Here is a 20,401-nt window from a genome sequence, read left to right as displayed (position 1 = left end):
AACACCTAATTTGACAATGACAATATACCAGATGCCCTTTGACCACCCACACTTCACGAATCTTTCCTCCCTCATTTCCAAGTCCGACCCCAAAATTGTTTCTCCTTTCACCAAACCATTCAAACATCGAGATTTTAATAATTTCCAATAAATAGTCAACATTCAACTTCTCCTTAACCTTCCCGTAACAAACACTACGTCGCGAACTAAATAAGACAGTAAGAACTCATACACCCAACCCAAAACAGTGTATCCTCAGAGTATATTCCTTAGAATTTAAGACTTTCCAACAAAGAGCTATGGTGAAACTGTATTGCCTCATTGTGTTGTACAAAGGAACACATAATGCGACGTGGCTGAAATCTGCGTTCGATCTGCAAAGTGTTAGTTTCTTTCAAAGAGGTCCTGTCCAAGAGTTCATGTTGTTTTGTGGGAAAACCATTGTGGAAAGAACACTGACGGCTTCTAGGCAGTCTGTGAAAGAAGGAGACTATTTTTGCCATGTATATGTGCGAGCTGACAACCTGGCAGGTGTAGTCATATCTGACCAAGAGTATCCTTCGAGGGTATCACATACATTACTCACAAAAATATTGGATGAATTTGCAGAGAAAATTCCCTCAGTAAACTGGCCTAACTTGCAAGATAAAGATGTAGCTTTTCCTCAACTTAACATCTATTTGGCCAAATACCAGAATCCTAGGGAAGCAGATGTTTTAACGAAGATCCAAGGGGAATTGGATGAAACCAAGATTATATTGCACAACAATATTCAAGCAGTTTTAGATAGAGGAGAAAAGTTGGATGATCTGGTATCAAAATCTGAAGGGTTGAGTATACAATCCAAAGCTTTTTATAAGACAGCAAGAAAGACCAATGCATGCTGTTCTTTCTAATTTATTTATACAATGCTTTAAGTGTTATGTATATGTATAAAATAATCTAATAATTAATAAATATTAAAATATTTGTTAAGGACACCAAACATATATTTATCATAGAAAGTTTACTCAGCTGTGCCATTTTGATTTTCTTAGATCTAAGCAAAACTGATAGACTTCAAAAAACATAGGATAGCACATTACAGTAGATAATGTTCTTTACTTCATTGCTTTTATGCAGTGCTCAAGGTAAAAATTAGAAGCAAACGAATTATCCAGAATATATTTGGCTATTTTGCTAAATGATCTTTCTGTATTAAATACATGTTCAGTGTTGCCAGTGTTTGTATGACATGAATAGTACTGGAAAATGCATCAGGAAAAGGTTTAGTTCAATACACCTACTGGTTAAGGTTAATTTTATATGTACACTTGCTAATACTATATTTTAATCCTGAGAAATTGTGCATCATGCATGTATATTTGGAGACTCGTTTCCATGATCATAGTTTTTGTGATAGTTGCTGTTGTAATTGTAATTGACTAGATAGTTGAGAGTACTCTCATGATAGTTAATTATGAAACTCTGATTATTACTGTCACCATGTACACAAGACCAAAAGCATGTTAGTTCTCTTTTTGAGCTGCAATTAGCTCAATGTCTGCAATATTATTAGTTCTTACATTTGGCACAAAAACGTTTTACTTTAAGTTATTTTTATGTGAATGATAATTTATTTTATTTGAATTTATATTTATATTTTTGGCTTTAATTGCCCTAAATACTCCTTAATATTATTTTGTAACACCATTTTGCGTCGATCCACACATGTGACCATTCAAACAGTACTATTCATTCGGTTAAAAATGAAGATTTCAATGGGAGATGTCAAATACACTGGAGCCGCGTAAATGCACTCTCATTGAATTCGCTGAATAAAGGTAGTTATTTGGACGGTCATTTGATACGTGTCAAATGGCTTTTATTCTCGTTTATAGAAATTATTTTCAAAAATGTTTTAGTTGGATATGTTAGATAATATATTGTGAACGGTTGTTTAAAACAGGGTAAATGTAATGTGGGCTTCTTCCAAGTCTTTACTACTATTCCGTGTGTTTATACAATTAAGAAAATGTTGATGTGAAATATAAAGATGATGACCTTATACAATAAATTTTGTGCATTATAATTGACTTTACTGATTATCTTATACTTTATTCCAAGTGCCTTAGTGCCTTAAAAAAATGAGTTGGAAACTAAAAAAACATGTTATAACAACTTTATTTTCTTTCTTATAATACTGAAATATAAAAATAACTAATTTTTCTCAACGTTTCCAGTAGCGTCCTCTTGGGTTTGCTCGCTAGAAGCTTTCTTTGAAAGAATTTTTTTCAAAATTTCATCTTCCCGCGCCTTTTTTCTCGCTTCTTTCATCGCCTTCTTTTGCTCCTTCTCTTTCTTCTCCAATAATTCTTTGAACTTATCATCCTTAGGATCAACCGAGTACCCGAAATGTCGTCTAACCTCCTCTATTAATCTTTCTTTCCTTATCTGAAGAAGCAAAAAGATAAATTTTTTAATTTATAAATTTGCAATTTGAGAATATTTCGGTTGGTGACAATCAGTTAAAAAAAATTAATACAATCCATATAGCAGAATTAGTTAACATCAGTAAATCCGACGCCAACCAGGTCTTCCGTCGGTGTTAACAAGTAAAAATTCATCATCTGAACGCGTTGGCCTTTTACTTTCTCTTTCCGCGTTTTTTTACTCTTCAAAGTCACCTGACTTGGCTTGCATTGCTGGCAAGCCAGCTGATAATAGCTTACCTATTATTGCTATTGCGAGACTAGTGAAATGAAGACGATTTTTGGTGTAGACTTAAAATGTTGATATTACTTATTGGTGAGTAACGCACCTAAATGATAAAGTTCGTCATAATGTACAGGATGATTTTTTAATGGCAGATAAGTTCTTTGGTACGTTGTAGAGGCTATCGAGAGAGTCTTAGAAAAATAACAAATAAAATTCCTTCTATAGGATCCACCAAAATATAAAGAGGTAAATTTGAGGACACATTTTCTCCATTTTTCAAAATTTTGCATTTTCATATAATTTTTTATAGAACATTATGTGTCTTAAATTGTTATTTGCAATAAAAATTGCTTATAACATTTTCTTTACTCATTTTTTATATTTAAAAATCGGAATTTTTCCATCAAGACGCTGTAAATATATATTTGGTAACGATGTTTTGAAAATGTTCATAAAAAAATAAAAACGGTATTGTGGGTATTCGGTAAAACAAGCAGTGCTTTTATTTATATATCAGCATCATATTAACTATTCTCAATATGTATATTGCAAAATTTCCGATACCTTTTTTAAAGAATAACTAAAAAAGGAAGCAGAAAGACTTTTTTTATTTACTTTTCTAAAACTTCCTCAATGTTACAACGTACCAAAACGCTTATCCGCCCTTAGAAAATCGCCCTGTATATCAAAGAATTTCTTAGTTTCCATGACAGTTATCTGCCGTTGAAACTAGCACCAGGTTCATAATCTCACCCTTAATCTAATACCCAGTTTACCTTGGCTTCCATAGCTTCACCTTCCTTCTTCCGGATCTTAGCATGCAATTCTTGTTTCCATTGTTCTAATTTTAACATCTTTTTAACGATATCCTCCTGCCTCTGGTGGCGCATTCGCTCTTTATCTTCCCTTTTGGCTTTGGCTTCGGCAACAATTTGTGGGATAGTATATGGATATTTTACACTTTCATATTCTTTTGCATCTTCCAATTCTTGCTGAAATTAAATACAAAATTTGTCAAATTTCTTAAACCTTAACATATTGGACAAAATTGTACTATAAAAAATATATAATTACATACAGTATGACATATGTAGTATACATATATACAGGATATTTCAGAATAAATTTGCCAACTGCTGCTTGCTGGAGATTCCTGTGATTGAAATTAAGTTTATACGAACAAGGGTTCGTTTTCGTTTCCTGCCTAAAATACAGGGTGATAAAAAATTATTATTTTTTTAGTTTGTTCTTAAGTCCGTTCCGGCATTAAATATTTTTATGAAATTTGTGGAGTCTAAAATGGGTGTAGATACACATTTTTTAAGGAGAAAATAATTTTTTTAATTTCACAAATGGCGACCCCCTTTGATGCGACACTGAACACTTAAAACGAAAAATATGATACGCCATTGGTTAAAAAAAAATTATTTTCTGAATGTTTCATATTTCTGTGGAAAAAAGATCTCTTGAATATTTTTCATATCGTATTCGTTTTCATGGAAAAATATAAAACGCAACAATCTGCAACTGAGAAATCGCATAATCCATTCGTTTTACACAATAAAAAAAAATACATCAGGAAGTTATCAAAGAATATATGTATATATAAATATATGCGAAAAAGAGCCGAGATGCGACTCTCGCAGATGAGGGGTATTTTTAACACATTATTTAATTGTTCTTTTATAAGTAATGTAAGGTACTATATAATTTAGTCTTGCAATTTTAATAATAGTTAGCAAGTAATGTTTTCGTTTTGACGAGAACGATTAACTTTATGAAAAATATTCGAGAGGTGAGCCTCTACACTTATTTTAAGTTCCCCTATTTTAATAAAAATGTTTAATGCTAGAATGGACTTATTAGGAAAAAATTTTAAAAATCATATTTTTTTAACACTTTGTATTTTAGACATGAAGCGAGAACGGATCTACGTTCGTGCGAACTTTCTTTCTTAAATTTAGGTTCTGTGATCGAAATTGCTCACAAGAATCTACAGTAAGAAATTGGCAGACTTATTTTGCAACATCCCGTATATGTGCAGGAATGCGAAATATCCCCATTAATAATAATTAAGCATCGTCTCTAATTAACTTTCTAATGCAGTTAGTTTGTCAATTCGTGTACCATAATTTTTTAATCAATTGTTCTCAAACACCTATTTAATTAATTTTTACAGCAAGGAACCCAACACATTTATTATACAGAGCGTTCTGAAATTAGTATGCCTTAATATAATAGAGTATACTAAGACTAAAAATATTATAAAATAATTTATGAACATAATTGCGAAAACTCTGCATTTCTAAGATACGGGATGTTACATTTTAAAACTGTATATCATTTTTTCTTCATAAGAGAGTCATATTTCTCTACGGTGAAATTTCTTTTCATTATCTTAAACTTTTTTATGATAAGCCACTAACCGTTCTTGAAATTGACATTTCTTATTCAATTTAAAAAAGAAATGGCTTCTTGCTTTGTCTTCGAGTCTTCACTTGTTTTCGATTTATTTGCAAGAATGTACGTAAACTTCCAGTTTTCTGAATAAAAATGTCTGAGCTTTTAAAAGTGAGTAGGTAGTGGCGTACAATAAAGAAGTTTGGGGTGGTAAAAAGAACCCTGATTACAAAAAAATATAATCTTGTAAGCTTTGACGATGAATTGACAAATCTATCTGGGTTGGGGAAAATATCAAATGAAATTTTAAACTTTTGTTAAATTATCATGTATTAATTTCAGAACACCCTGTATACGGGCAGTTGCGCATCTGTTCTAATTACACCGAACTACAGCTCGAAGCGCTCTTAATGCGTAATAATAGAACGTATTAAAGTATCGTTACTCTAACTACTCCCTCAAACTGCCAACTTCACATTTTGAGGTTAGAATTCAGCCTTTCCTTTTAACTGTTCAGAAATTTTACGTTTACTGGATTTGCTGCTAATAGCGATGTATTCGTAATTCTCTCACTATTCTGTAATTATTTATCTCTTCTTTCAATATCAGTCATAATGCCTCAAGGACGTAGAAAGACCCCTTTTAGTGGGAAAGCTAAGAAAGAACAACTTAAAGCCAAAAGAGAGCGAAGACAAGGCGAAAACAAAGTACCTTTGTTGCAAAGACCTGGTGGCGACAATGAAAGTGAATCCAGTTCCAGTGTGAGAAAATTAAACTATCAGCCAACTAAAGGACATGGTTCCAAGCCCAACAGGTATGCACTTCAGTTCTTTTCTGAATCTAATGAGGAAATAAAGCAAATGAAAGAGTTTTCCCGGCAAGTACTGGTTCCAGTAGAGGAGAAAGACTTAGAAATTGAAGCCAGTGATTTTTTTGAAGATGCCTTGGATTTTCCAAAGAGGCCTGCATGGAACTTTAATTTGTCCAAGGAACAATTAGAGGCACAAGAAAACAGATACTTCCATGAATATCTTAATAAAATCGAGGTCAATTATGACTTAAAAGATCTCAGCTATTTTGAGCTAAATTTAGAGACCTGGCGACAGCTATGGAGAGTATTAGAATTATCTGACATAATCCTTTTCATTGTGGATGTTAGATTTTCAGCCACTATGTTCCCACCCCTGTTATACACTTATGTAACTAAAGACCTAGGCAAAGATTTCATTTTGGTCCTTAACAAAATTGACCTGGTTCCTGCTTCTTTAGTTGTAGCATGGAAACATTATTTCCAACAACACTATCCTTTGCTCAAAGTGTGTATGTTCACTAGCATTCCTAGCTATAATTTAGTGAGTCAAAAAGCTGATAAAGGAGGTCTTCAAATTAGGCGCAGAAAAGGACGATTGCATATGGCAGCAGAAGGCACTCAAAAATTATTTGATGTTTGCCAAAGCTTAGTGGGAGATAAAGTAAATCTTACTACCTGGCAAAATAAAATTAAATCTGAAATGCATGAGGACATTGAAAATGATGAGAAAGTTGAAATAGGAGAAACTTTACACCAACAAAATGAAACTGGTTTTTATCAATATGAAAAATTCAAAGGGGGAATATTAACTGTTGGTTGCATTGGACAGCCTAATGTGGGGAAATCATCATTAATGAATGCAATTATGGGCAAAAAAGTAGTGAGCATTTCAAAGACTCCTGGTCACACAAAACATTTCCAAACAATCTTCCTCACTCCGCAAGTGCGTTTGTGTGATTGTCCAGGATTAGTGTTTCCATCTAAAGTTCCTAAACCCCTACAAGTATTGATGGGCAGCTTTCCTATAGCCCAATTAAGGGAGCCCTATTCAACAATCAGGTTTTTAGCAGAACGATTAGACTTAATTAAAATGTTGCGAATTGAACACCCTTATAATGACAACACATGGTCTCCAATGGACATATGTGATGGTTGGGCTAAAAAACGGGTATACCTGACTGCAAGGGCAGCTCGGCTTGACACTTATAGAGCAGCCAATAGTATACTAAGGATGGCTTTAGATGGGAAGATATGTTTGTGTTTGAGGCCTATTGGTTATTTAAAGGAAAAGGAATATTGGGAAAAACATGTTGGAGTGAACGAAGTAAGGTGGATAAAAGCATTTTCACAAGAAGAGGGAGATGGAGAGTTTGTTCCTGAAACTAATAATAGTGAATCAAGTGATGAAGAAGTAAAGAACGAAGACAGTGATGAAGATCAGAATGTTAAATCTGAAACTGAAAACACTTCATCCAGTGAAGATGAAGATGATGTGATTTCCAGTAATAAATTTGCTTTATTAGGAGGGGTCTAAATTTTTAAGTGAATATTGTTATTATAAATTCTGATTAAAATTCTATAAGACAATTACACATTTCTTTTTATATAAAATAACTTACCTTTACAGGCCAACAAATTGAAGGATTCACACCAGAGGCTGCACCATACCTACCATAAGTCCTCCTTATATATTTGAGGGTTCCGTGATGCCAAATCTCCGGCTCAGGGTAAGGGTTCTGTTCGTGCAACATTCTGTAGTCTGGCTCCTTGAGCCTCGACTTATTCCTTTTCCTTTGCAATTCCTCTTCCCTTTGTCTAGTTTCCTCGTCTTCAGTTACTATAAATTGAATTAGCATGTTAAGGAAGCCCTGGTGCAACGCAAATAAAGAGGTACCCATAGCCGTTTCAGTAGTATCCTTTTCCAACTTTTCAATGTTGAGTTGGGAGGATGAACTGGGACGAATTAGTGTGGATTTTGGGGTTATTTGCAATAGTCGTCTTATAAGGTCACTACGGATCATTTTTGTAAAGATTTTTGTAGTATTAACCCTTAAATATTTTCATTCCCAGACCAATTTTGTTCGAATTTTTAAGTTAGGTTACACGAGTACGATTATTGAATCGCTCATCCGCCATTGTTGCTTAAAGACGGCAGTTTTTTTAGGGGAAAAATACGCAATCAACGGTTCACTGCTCATTTCTTTCAATTGCACTTTTTAAAAAAGGATAGCAATAGATTTTGTCAATTCGCCGTAAAACAAATATCAGCTGAATTTGATATTGGTTATTCAAATGACAAGTGGTAAAGGTCAAAAACGTAAACAACTATTATTTATTTTCGGTGCTAATTTATTTAGTTTTTAAATGTGTGGCAAAATTCAAATCCCTGCAACGTCGACAGTCTTAAATTCTTAATTCCTGCCGAATCTCATATCTTACCTATTGTGCACTTAAAAATAATTTTCTTAATTTTTAATTTAAGTATCAATTCATGTTCTATGTTCCATTTCATTTTTTTCTTGGGGCTGTTCTCTAAATTTTTGGCCATAGAAGGGAATTGAAGAAAAATTTAACAGTGCGGGGGCCAATACTGCTCAGGAAACTACTCCCATAGGAAAAGACTCTTTAGGTAAAGAAGCTGTGACAATGCAAAAACGAGGTAAGAGTTCTATGTTCACTTTAAGATCCTGGTACTTCACTAAATCATTTGGTATACATCTATAGGTTTTTTGAAAACCAAAAAGTTAATTTGGCTTCCTCCTGGCTGTAGCCTAAACATACTATGTCAATACTTTTATTCCTTCTAAGGCCAATTTCTGTAACAAAATTTTATAGTATCTCTGATTTGCATTTGAATGTAAAGTGCAAATATTTTAGTAATTCCACATATATATATATATATGCATGTATGCAAATTATAAAAATTTTGTTTTCCTAATAAATTGAGCTACTTTAACTATGACTTTAGGCACACAAATGTCAACTTTTTCACATAGAACTTCATAAAATAACTCTAATGTCTTCTTTCTTTGCTATAGACTCAAATAATACCCTTAAATATGTTAGTTTGGTGACACTAACATTACAAAATGCCATCCTAGGACTTAGTATGAGATATGGCAGAACTCGCGATGGGGATATGTTCATTTCATCAACAGGTATGTAACAATGCTTGCTGTTTATTTAAGAGCTTAAGGACTTCCACGGGTATTATAAAGATTTGGTTATGTTTGTATTGTTCTCACAATCTTTATCTTGTTTTCAGTAATTACTGTTTTTTGCCATTTTAAGCATGGCAAGATAAAATTGATTTCATGCAAAGTACTTTTTAAAATCTACATATTTAGGTACTACTACCTAATATTTTCTTTTAGCTGTTCTTATGTCCGAAGTAGTAAAATTCATTACCTGCATAGCTCTAGTGTATCTAGAATCTGGCAGTATTGTAGGTCTTCTAGACACAATAAACAGGCAAATAATCCAGCAACCTATCGACACACTCAAAGTATGTGTTCCTTCATTTGTATATTTAGTGCAAAACAATCTGTTATATGTGTCTGCATCGCATTTAGATGCCGCCACTTATCAGGTAATTTACTCAACTGAGTGCATTTAAGGTAATTTAGTTTAAGGCATACTTTAGGTAACATATCAACTGAAAATTCTGACAACTGCATTATTCTCTGTGTTTATCCTTAAAAGAAGTTTGCTGAGAACACAATGGGTTTCATTGCTAACTTTGATTATTGGGGTAGTACTGGTGCAGATGGCTCAAGGACACGAGCAAAGTACCTCTAAAAACACTGAGGGTCAAAGCAGATTTATTGGTAAGATTGCTCTTTGATGAAAACTGACAAAATCAAATATTCTGAGGAATTTCAGGGTTTATGGCAGCTCTCTCTGCGTGCGCCCTCTCAGGATTTGCAGGAGTTTACTTCGAGAAGATTCTCAAAGGCAGCGATATAACTGTTTGGATGCGGAACGTTCAATTAGCTCTATGTTCAATTCCTTTGGGTCTAATTTCGTGTTACACTTACGACGGTCGGCAAATATTCGAAAAAGGTTTCTTTTTTGGATACGATAAGTTTGTCGATTATTTGGTAGTTCTGCAAGCTTGCGGAGGCCTTATAGTAGCCGTAGTGGTAAAATATGCGGATAACATTCTGAAGGGCTTCGCTACGTCTTTGGCAATAGTAATCTCATGCATCGGCTCGATTTATTTGTTTGATTTTCAGCTGAGTTTACAGTTCATTTTTGGAGCGGGGTTCGTGATTTTTTCAATATTCTTATACGGGTACCAGCCGAAGAAGAAACCGCAATCGTCAGATGCTTTCAAAGTTTAAAGATTTAAATATTCTTTGCAGAGTTGGTTGCAATATTGGTTCTTGTCCAAATGGTCATACAGTGAATTATGGAAGAGGTTGAAGATACGTACTATTTTGTTAAACAAATTACGCTGAAGTCTACTTAAGTACTTTTTATTACTATCTGCTTATAGGATAAAAGAGCTTTTAGCTCATGTAAATAAAACTTTAAACTATATCGAATATAAAGGTAGTATTGCAGTCTCCGTTGAAGTTCTTCATAATTACGTAGATGAAAAACGTCGCTCTGAAGGATTTTTTATGGCTTTATTTATTATATAGTTCATCATTAAAAGCTCTCAGTACCAGGGCCTATAACCCTACAATCTTGATTGAATAATCGTTTATACCGTCCGTATTTTAATTAACAGTGCTTAGACGTCTATAGTTGGTTAATTTCGGAATTTCGGCTTAAATGTTTTGCTACTGGCTGTGAAATTCTAAATTACTTTTATTTGCACAGGCGAAGAAATGAAATTAGTGCTGGCCTTATCTGATGGATCATGATAGCCTTTATTGGCTATAATATATGATGAGTACTCAACGATATTATAATATACTTTGTCAGTCTCCTAGGTGTAAAGTTTATATTGTGCATTAAACAGTTGCATATGCCATATTTTTATACACTATTTAGTACATTGGATACTGAGTTTTAAGCGGCGCTTGATTCAAGATAAAATCGTGGAAAAGTAATCAATTATTATGTAAATATATTTTACTAATAAAACGCTGAGTTTGTCATAAAATTTTGTGTGTTTGGACAACCCATATAATATTTCCGATAGAAGTCTCAGAGGATTTCTTCAAAGCATTCTTTGGAAAAAAGTTAAAAATATATTTCCTCGTTTGCATAACATTTATATACAATTTTTTATTAATTTAATTCTAAAGATAATTCTGTAAGAATATTATCCTATTTGGTTCAACTTCCATTCTGCACAGAGGACAGCTTCTTTGGTAATTCAGAGAATCGCACAAACAGTCCCAACAAAAAATATGGCCACAGGGAGTGGCAGTAGGGCTCTTTAACTTATCCGCACATAATATACAATTTTTCGATGACTCCGCTGATTTTTCCGAAATTCTTGCATTACCTACAGAAAGATTGTCGTTAAAAAAAACTTTCTGCACCGTATTAAATAAAATATAGAACAGCGTTAGTTCCCCTAGTAGTTTAAAGGTGCCTGAGAACGAATCATTCTGGAACCAGTCTCTTAGCAAAACCTATAAGGAGGCAAATTAATCTTGATTTAAAAGATGCAAATTAAACTCACATATTTAATTCCTGTTAGTCGGTTTGCTATATAATAATATTTCCTATTAATGTAAAAAAATGAATGGTGAATTCTTTTGAAAATTAATTTTTCGGATCTGAAAATCCGAATAAGCTTGAGTAGCATATCCTTTGCTTGCTGTCTCAAGCTCAGAGATTGAACCACCTGCATCTCTGTATAAGCAAGGGCTCTGTCTAGAAGAGGCTCACCTCCAATGTATAGTATTAGCCAGATTAATTGCGTCTGAAATAATAAGGTATTTCAGAAGTTATTATTAAGATGATTGTGGATTGTTAAGAAAAACTTATATCTACAAACCTGATTTAAGGATTATTCAAGAGATAACATTGCAGTTTAAGTCAAGTTTGGTCAGGAATAGGATTAGACACTTAAATGCCATTTTATACAAAAAATAGCATCACTCACATTGTACTTAAGCAAAGCCCCAAATTTAATATTGAGAAAGTAATTAGAGCATTCAGTGTGCTCTCTGGTACAAAACAGGCTTAACATGGAGATAGAATAGACAAACCATCTAAGTAACACCAAACCTGCAGTTTTAAAGTCAATGAGTTCAACGATTTTTTTAATTTGAAAAGCACCATTTAGCCATATAAAGAACACTGTATTTTCTTCACCATTTTGACATGAAAATTGAATCTAAATTGATGAGAAATAAAGAAAAAAAGAATAAAAAACTTAAATAATTTGGGAAAATTGATTCTTTAATAATTTAGGCATTAGACTTAACTGATTCTTCTCAAACTTACTGTATTTTTTGCCATTTTGACAACATATTTCAACTTGATTTGTAAAGAAATTAAGGACTGAAAATAGCCTAAAATAACTTGAGTAACTTGCCTCTTTAATCAGAAGAAAATAATTCATCCTTCATCATTTTTACATGAAATTTTATCCTGAATTGTAAAAAAAATAAGAATAGCTTGAAGCATATAATAATTTAAGACATTATGTTGTTTGACAAATCTGGCATGAAAATCCATACAAGATTAATGACAAAATGTCAAAATTTGTATAAGGTAAGTTTAGCTATACTGTGTTTAGTTGCATAGCAACTGGTGAACATTAAAAAACCCTCCAAGTAAGTGATTAATTATAAAAATTGTGCCTTGATTAAGTAATTTCCTATTTATCATCAAACACATTACAAATAGGTAACAGCTGATGTATTTATATTTCAACTACTTGGCAATGTATAGTAAATAAGCATTTTTTTTCTTTTTGACAATTGATATCAATTCCTACTTCCAACCAAACATAACAGAGTAGATTCTTTATCCTTTAATTTGTAATAATACTTACTAACCCCGAAGGTGTCTGCTGTCCATTAGTAAACCGAACAATGCCTGTGTATTCTTCTCCCAATGTTTGGAGATTCCCCAGTGAGGTCATGTAGTAATACCATACATTTGCAACTGAGGGGACTAATCTACTGATCTTGTGGTAGACAGGAGCTCCAAAAAACTTCAGGAAGGAGTGCAATTTACTTTCCAAGTCATCAATAAAAGCCTGGTCTCTTTGAGTGCACCTTAAGACGTCAGCCACAGAGGCCTGATGCAAGTTCATTTTGAATTTTAATAAGAACTATTTAACTATGGTTGTATCTAGTTTTTTTTTACAGTAAAATTTAATAACAACAGCAGAATAACTATTTATAATACGATACTGATGTATGACCTGTGAATAACAAATAATAAAATTTAAAACGAGGTTAAGTATCAATCTTTACATTGTCTACAGCAGGACTCTATTGAAAAACTTCTAGTGTTTCATGCAATTGCTAGCAGAGGTCGATAGTATTTGTACTTTCCTTTTTTTAATCATTTGGGTTGGTCAGGAGAGTGGGATGGATGACGAGAACTGGCTTCCCAAAGGCTTTGCTATGCGCGCTCGCCGTTGCGCCGTAGCGTTCGCGTTGTCTAGATTCTTTGTACCATTCCTGGCATACCACAAACAGACAAACTCTTCGTATTAACGGACCAAAATCCGTCCTAATTAGCGTGAAAATCGCCGCAGAGGGCCCAAGATTCAATTTTGGTAAGTACCCTTTTATATAAACGTCCGTTTCATACAGTGCAGAGCGTGTTTTTGGAAAAATATTAACCGAAAGTCCTGCAATGTGCCTATAATTCCTACAATACTTTACATACTTGTCGTGCTTGCCGTTCGGAACTTCTGACGACTGACAACATCGGTGGATTTCGGCGAATACACTTGAATTTTGATTGTAGCGCCCGAATTTGTTTATTTAATTTGTGGGTTTCCGTGTAATTAGAAAACGGACGAATTTTTGGCAATATCCGCATTAACGATTCGGTGCTTTCATTGCAATTACGGACGCGATTTTAATCTCAGTTGTAATGTGTCCTCAGTGGAATCGGACAATATCGCAGTGGTAGTGGACATTATGGTTGTTCCTCTTTTGTTTTATTTTATTCTTGTTTTTAAATCGCGGTTCAGTTTGCTGCTGAGTTACGTTTTAATTTCGGTCGCGATTATGTTCAAATTATGTTGTTGAGACCATTTTCGAGAATTCCATTAAATTAAACGGTGGTTTTGTTCAAGTGCAAAGTGTAGTGTAATATTTTCGTATAAAAACAACAAAAACAGATACAAACAGTTGAAGTGATGAGGTAGAAAAGTTACCAGAAGCTGTCAAAGTGGATTATTCAACTCATTCAAACCCTTTCCGGAGTTTTGCCACCGGAGGCATGTATTTAGGTATATTTAAATTATTCGACGTTTATCCCCTTATTATTTCTACCAAATTATTACGACCCAATGGTAAATCTACCATTGAGAAATATAATGAGCAGGCTTTGAAATAGCTCCGTCGTTCCCATGGACACCAATGTTTCAATTGAACTTTGTTCGTTTTTTCTTGTTTAACTGAGCAAGTTAAGCAAGAATTTCCCAAGCTAGTCGCGTGAAATTTGAAATTAAGAAAACTCATATTTGATAATAAAAGTATTTGAATGATTTCTTACTTTTTTATTTTAAAAACTGTTATAATTTATTATTTAATTTATTTTTTGATTGTTCTTATTTCTTATGGTTGTTATTCCTATCCATAGTTATAATCCACTTTGTATACCCAGCATGCACCTGCGATAAAATATCTTTTTCTTGACTCATCCGCCCTCAAATACACTAGTCGTAATTGTCTCTGAAGGGTATGATTTATCACTTTTGAATACCATAAATACTAGGGCTCAAGTTCTTTATTGTCCCTATAATGCCTTTTTTGGGTGCAATAATCACCCTTTAAAGGCGTTACAAAGTTCATAATATTAAAACATTCATTGGGTTCTGGTCAATAATATTTAATTTGCTACAGAGCTAGGTACATACAGACAGTTCCAAATTTGTACCTCAGGATCTCGGGCAAAAATAAGCTGTATGTTCAGTGTTTTTAAGTTCAGCGTATCTTCGAGTTATGAACTGTTTAATTGGCTTTTTGAACTCAAAACGATAGCAAGGTTCTTTCTAAAAACGAAAATGATTCTGTTAAAAATCCCCACTTTCCCCCGCGTCGAAATTTTCTTTGAGTTGAATATATTGAAATCAGTGATACCAAAAGCGTTAGTAAGAGGAAACAATCTCCATTTTCCAGTAAGTAATTCCTAGGTCCGCAGCCTTTCAAAATTAGAAAGGACGAATTTTGAATTATTCATTTAATTTTTTTATCTAAAATCAGTGACGTATCAAAAACTTTTGTACGCCAAGTCGCAGTTTTAATTAATTTTAGTCCTGTTTCCAAAATCTGCATTCAGTTAATGCTTGTTGAATTTGGGACACATTTCCTTGTCTTTTGTTTTTCATCAATTTTGTATCTCTTCCAGTTTCTGAGAATCTTTGGACGAGACTTTGGCTTGACTTATAAGTATAGGGTGGAGCAAATTTTGATACTGAAACACCAATGGTAGTATTTTGGACTATTGGCGCTTTGTAAGGATTTGGCTTGATCCTAAAGGAAATGATTTGCCCAGAGGTTACAGCCAGAACTAGTTAGCCACAGACAGGTTTTATTCAGCTTTTGATTTTTTTTTATGTTCTTAAATCGATGTCACTTAGAGTCAGTTTCCTGGTCATCTGTTGTCACATGGCTGTGATGTTTAAGTCCTTTGTGTAGGATGACAACTTACAAATCGTAGTCCAATGCTCTATTAATTAGCTCATTTGGATGTTTCGTGGCCCCTTGGAATATCTGTTTTCTTCGAATGCGTCTCGGTCGCATGTCTCCATGCTGCTGATGCATATATCAGCTGCTGTCAAATGATTGTCTTGATCAGTGTGATCTTGTTCTTCTTTATCAGTTTGAATTTCTTCTTAAGCATGGAATACAACTTTGCCCTGACTATCTATTTGCGATCGATATGGGAAGATTATATACCTTTGTCCTTTTTCAGACGTATCACGTAATTGTAGAGTTTTATGTAGTTTTGGGCTTTAGGGGATCGTAGAAGGCGGGGTGTTGCTCGTAGATGGTTTCAAGTTGAAGAATGTTTACAAGAGGAATGTTTGGGTTTTCCAACGCACCTTCTCGGACGTTGGTCGGGTAAGAGGGGCAGAGCAATAGCGTGCTAAATTGGAATTTTGTGTGTTTTTTTTTAATGTCATTTCGTAACAGGTGTCTAGTATTACGAAAATACGGCTCAGAACTGGATAAAACGGAATTTTACGAAAGTTTTCCAGGTTTTACCGATAAGTCCTGTGCTCTTTTTTGCAATGTTTCAAGGCAACGAAAATTACGTATTGAGGAGTATTCGTTTGTATACAGGGTGTTAATTAAGTACGTAGACAAACTTTAAGGAGTGCGTGTTTCAAGAATTTTAAGATGAAAAGTTCAAATTAACATGGATTTGCAAGAGGTAAATTCTCAGGACAAAAAATTCGAACTCACAATTTAATTTTGTTTTTTGGACAGTAATGCGACATTTTAACGTTATTTTGTATACCGGGAAAGTTGATAAAGGGAAACTCAAATATTTACCAGTTTTTTGTTTATTGATATAGGGCGTTAGATACTGTGATTTAAACAGTCACGACTTTTTTGCAACTCACTATATTTAATTTTTGAATAAGAAAATTTATTCTGAATTAATTTTTATCTAAAAAAGTCCTCTTCGTATTTATCGCTAAATATAGCGAGTTTTTTGAGTGATAAATTGTAGGTTGTGTTTAAAATAGTTCGATTTACCTATGTAGCAATGGTAGTTATGCATTTTATCTGCGGAATGGCTCACGGTAATACTTAAGGTGCAAGACGAATATATCAAGCACGATTTCACCACTGAGGTTGTTCAAACTTCAAAATTTACACGTAAGATTTTGCGAAATTAACAATTTCAAAAAGATATAACAGATTTTCCAATGCCTGCAATAGTCCGAACAGTTGAGATTGAAGAAGTTGTCATAAAGAAAATCGAAAACTCTAAACTAATCTGAATTTTTTTTGTCACGAGGAAAATCTTTTAAAGGCATCTGGCCTAGTCTTTTGGCGATGGGGTAGTGTGGGATTCTCCGAATCGCCTACCCTCCAAAAACCTCGGGTTTACCTTAGTCAGGGCAATGGAATTATTCTTCTGAGAATACAGTATCGGACAAAATTAGAGCAACTTTTAAAATTCTAATCTATTTTTAGATTATTTTCGCCAAAATAAATTCTTTTATTATTATTGTTAAATCTAAAGTGGTTTACCCTTTTTTACATGGAATACAAATGTTTAAATGAATTTTTAATACAAAAAAATAACAATAAATGGAATGCACTAAATTTGTTTGCGACAAAATAAGAGCAACTCGTTTTAGATTTTGTTCATTTTTCATTATTGTTCGATTTATCTTCGGAGTAATAGTTGCAAATATGCCTCGAGGTGTTCATTATTCCGTTGACCTTAAACAAAAAATTATTACAGCCTATCAAAGTGGTAAATCACAAAAAGTAATATCTGAAGTGTTTGGCATCAGAAAAGATGTGGTTTCAAAAACCATCAAACAATATAACCAGCGAGGAACGATAACAAACTTGAAACGTGGTGGTCGGAAAAGAAAAACTTCAAAAAAATTAGATCGTCGCCTTATAAGACTAAGTAAAAATAATCCTAAAATGTCCCCTCGCCAGCTAATATCAGAAGTAGGGGAGGAAAACCTGTCATTTCGGAAAGTACAACGTCGGTTAGTGGAAGGGGGTTTAAAAGGAAGAAGACCAGCCAAAAAACCCAAACTTTCAAAAAAAAATAGAGATGATAGGATGTTATTTGCAACATATCATAAAGATTGGACACCGCAACAATGGAAAAGAGTTCTGTTTTCAGATGAATCGAAGTTTTGCTTATATGGAAGTGATGGAGCTCAATGGGTACGTCGTCCAGATGGACAGAGGCTCAACCCAAAATACGTAAACACTACAATTAAACATGGAGGGGGGAACGTTATGGTTTGGGGTTGCTTCTCCGCTATTGGGACTGGTCCAATTTATAAAATTACGGGCAAAATGGATAGATTCGTCTACCAAAACATTTTGAAAAATATTATGTTGCCTTATGCCGAATGGGAACTACCATTAAAATTTATTTTCCAACACGACAGCGATCCGAAACACACGGCTAAAATCATTAAGGCTTGGTTTGCGCAAAATAAAATAGAAACAATGAAGTGGCCAGCCCAGTCACCAGACCTTAATCCTATTGAGAACCTGTGGGAGATTGTAGACAACAAAATTCGAGAAAAAAATATATCGAATTAAGATTTATTATTTCAAGAAATTGAAAAAGCTTGGAAGTCTATTGATCCACATATAATAACCAATCTTATTTCTTCTATGCCCAGAAGATGTGAAGAAGTCATTCAGAATAAAGGGTACTGGACTAAATATTAATTTAAAGCCGTTTTGTGATAATTTAAAAGCGTATTATTGTAAATAATTATTCAGTTGCTTTAATTTTGTCGTGGTTTAATTTAAAGAATGTATGTTTATTTTGATTTTTTCCTTAAGGATTGTTATTAACTTTTGATTTATATGTATCAGTTCTAAAATACCTTTCATATTACATTTATAATTAAAAATCTGATTTTCAGAAAACATATTTTTAATTAAGACCAATTTTACAGAGTTGCTCTAATTTTGTCCGATACTGTATGTCATTGCCTCGTAAAGGTAGTAGCTCTCCATATGGTGCATTGATTGATTATGCAGTTTTTTTTTCCATTTCCCTGGCCTTTACCATGTCCACGACAAAGACCTCGCATTTCCGCTATTTCTCTCTCTAATACGTCTAAACCGACATATTCCGAAGTTTTTAATTTTGGTACAATATTTTCCTTTTTTTCAACTTTCTTATTATTACTCAATATTTTGGATTAAACTGTAATTTTTTCAGTTTCTGGAAAGGTCCCACAAGTTTTTTAGTACAAAATTAATTAAAAAAATATTAGGGTATTAGAAATACTGAAGAAGGTACCACACCTCATGACCATTATAGGGAACACCCTTTTCTAAAGCACTGAGTGTTCTGGGACAAAAAGGGAATTGGTTAAATAACATCTATATATAGATTATAAATTTTAACACTTGTTACGACACAAATCTCGATAATTAAGTGTTTAGTTCCAGAATGCTGGAAGGTTTCTTTTTTATTTCTAAATGAATTTAAGTATGTGTTGTTTTACTCACGATTATCGAATATATTTGTTTAGATATACTTGCATTTCCCTGTAGATTCAGAGTTAATTTTTGGGTTGGATCCTGTTGTTTCTGATCAATGATCTATTGAGTTCGACGAGTGAGATTGGGAATTTAAGTCTATCAAGTGAATGGTAGGCCTTTATGCCAACTCTGTCGAATGCTTTGCTGACGTCTAGAAGTATTACTCCTGGACTATTAGGTTCCTATTAAAGCTATCCGTGACGTTTTCAACCATTCTCATCACCTCAAATTCCCTTAAATGGTAGTTCCGGAACCTAAATTGTGTTTCTACGGTAGTATTTAGTCCTTTCTTACTCTCGCTTAGCCTCCTTAGAGTCACATTTTCCATGATATTTGTCATGTGTGGCAGAATACTAATTCTTGTGTAGTTCTCTAGAAGATGTCGTTTACAGTGTATATTCATTAGATCGATGTCTTTGTTTTCGACACAGCAATTTTCACCAACCTATTCTATTTTCTCCCAACCACCCTGTATATAGCCGTATCTTAATTAAATCGAACCAAGAATGCTCGTCACATAACCCTACTCCTATAAACTTTTTAATGGAATTTTTTGTTTAATTAATCGAATATTTTACATTCGTGCCGATTTTATGTAGAACAAGTTTATGGCTCATGTTTATAGGGCAGAATGAGATAGTTTTAGCCTAATTAAAAGCCTGCCTTCAAACTTGCATTCAATGATGGTAATTATTGCAGATGGCAGGCATTCAGTCTTAAAAGGAAATTGTTCAAATTTTTGCTCCAGCGCGATTATATTTACTTATACATAATAAGAAGAGTAATTGTTGTTATTAAAAACAGTAAGAATTCAAGGCTGCAGCGTTGCAATTTTTGATAACATCAATGTTCAATAATTCTCCACTTAAAAGCACTGTATGTTCAGTCATACTTGACCTGCAAGGTTACGTTTTTGCCACTCTTTCTTTAAAATATTTGTTGATTTTTAATGAAAAAAATACACCTTTCAATTTATAAGTAATAACTTCCTACCTATGAAATTTTCTAAATTCTCCAGTAAATTCCTAAAACATGTTTCGGCAATGGTATTAAGTCTAATTTAATAACATTGGCAAATTAATCTCTTGTTTGCCGACTTTCGTGATAAAGATGTTGATGATGT

General features: G+C 33.5%; 5 protein-coding genes across 11 annotated transcripts in view; 4 read left to right on the top strand and 1 right to left on the bottom strand.

The window, feature by feature from the left end:
• The first annotated feature begins 68 nt into the window (after positions 1 to 68).
• On the top strand, positions 69 to 2,075 carry Ykt6 (YKT6 v-SNARE). The gene has a single exon (XM_066391929.1). The coding sequence runs from the start codon at positions 300 to 302 to the stop codon at positions 894 to 896; it is 597 nt and encodes a 198-aa protein (XP_066248026.1). The 5' UTR covers positions 69 to 299; the 3' UTR covers positions 897 to 2,075.
• Positions 2,076 to 2,713: 638 nt separating this feature from the next.
• Positions 2,714 to 7,756, top strand: Ns4 (Nucleostemin 4). 3 transcript variants are annotated; one of them, XR_010752206.1, is made up of 2 exons: positions 2,714 to 2,787; positions 7,536 to 7,756. XR_010752206.1 is itself a non-coding variant. In XM_066391786.1 (2 exons), the coding sequence occupies exons 1-2, from the start codon at positions 5,712 to 5,714 to the stop codon at positions 7,602 to 7,604; spliced, it is 1,794 nt and encodes a 597-aa protein (XP_066247883.1). In that variant the 5' UTR covers positions 5,634 to 5,711; the 3' UTR covers positions 7,605 to 7,744. The 3 variants fall into 3 exon arrangements, 2 of the variants coding, with proteins under 2 accessions (XP_066247883.1, XP_066247890.1); XM_066391786.1 differs by lacking the exon at positions 2,714 to 2,787 and adding an exon at positions 5,634 to 7,436 and having other exon boundaries at positions 7,536 to 7,744; XM_066391793.1 differs by lacking the exon at positions 2,714 to 2,787 and adding an exon at positions 5,635 to 7,400 and having other exon boundaries at positions 7,536 to 7,744.
• A 397-nt stretch (positions 7,757 to 8,153) lies between these two features.
• On the top strand, positions 8,154 to 11,015 carry Ugalt (UDP-galactose transporter). The gene is made up of 5 exons (XM_066393704.1): positions 8,154 to 8,567; positions 8,947 to 9,066; positions 9,283 to 9,497; positions 9,552 to 9,735; positions 9,791 to 11,015. The coding sequence occupies exons 1-5, from the start codon at positions 8,555 to 8,557 to the stop codon at positions 10,249 to 10,251; spliced, it is 993 nt and encodes a 330-aa protein (XP_066249801.1). The 5' UTR covers positions 8,154 to 8,554; the 3' UTR covers positions 10,252 to 11,015.
• A 77-nt stretch (positions 11,016 to 11,092) lies between these two features.
• Positions 11,093 to 13,233, bottom strand: LOC136408719 (peroxisome biogenesis factor 10-like). The gene is made up of 3 exons (XM_066389856.1): positions 12,873 to 13,233; positions 11,550 to 11,792; positions 11,093 to 11,499 (listed from the first exon to the last, which is right to left on the bottom strand). The coding sequence occupies exons 1-3, from the start codon at positions 13,134 to 13,136 to the stop codon at positions 11,161 to 11,163; spliced, it is 846 nt and encodes a 281-aa protein (XP_066245953.1). The 5' UTR covers positions 13,137 to 13,233; the 3' UTR covers positions 11,093 to 11,160.
• A 225-nt stretch (positions 13,234 to 13,458) lies between these two features.
• scalloped (TEA domain transcription factor 1 homolog scalloped) overlaps positions 13,459 to 20,401 on the top strand; it is a 63,223-nt gene continuing 56,280 nt past the window's right edge. For 2 of the 5 annotated variants that reach the window (XM_066391900.1, XM_066391891.1), the window contains exon 1: positions 13,459 to 13,607. Coding sequence is in view for 2 of the 5 variants with exons in the window: in XM_066391883.1 (XP_066247980.1) it covers positions 14,282 to 14,291 (10 nt within the window). In the remaining 3 variants the exon portion in view is untranslated. Of the gene's footprint in view, positions 13,608 to 13,746; positions 14,292 to 20,401 lie in introns of those variants that run through there. The other 3 variants (XM_066391883.1, XM_066391915.1, XM_066391923.1) reach the window with 3 other exon arrangements.

This window comes from Euwallacea similis, chromosome 1 (genome assembly GCF_039881205.1).
Source record: "Euwallacea similis isolate ESF13 chromosome 1, ESF131.1, whole genome shotgun sequence".
In the NCBI taxonomy this organism is placed as follows: Eukaryota; Metazoa; Arthropoda; class Insecta; order Coleoptera; family Curculionidae; genus Euwallacea; species Euwallacea similis.
This window is presented reverse-complemented; position numbering and strand designations above follow the sequence as displayed.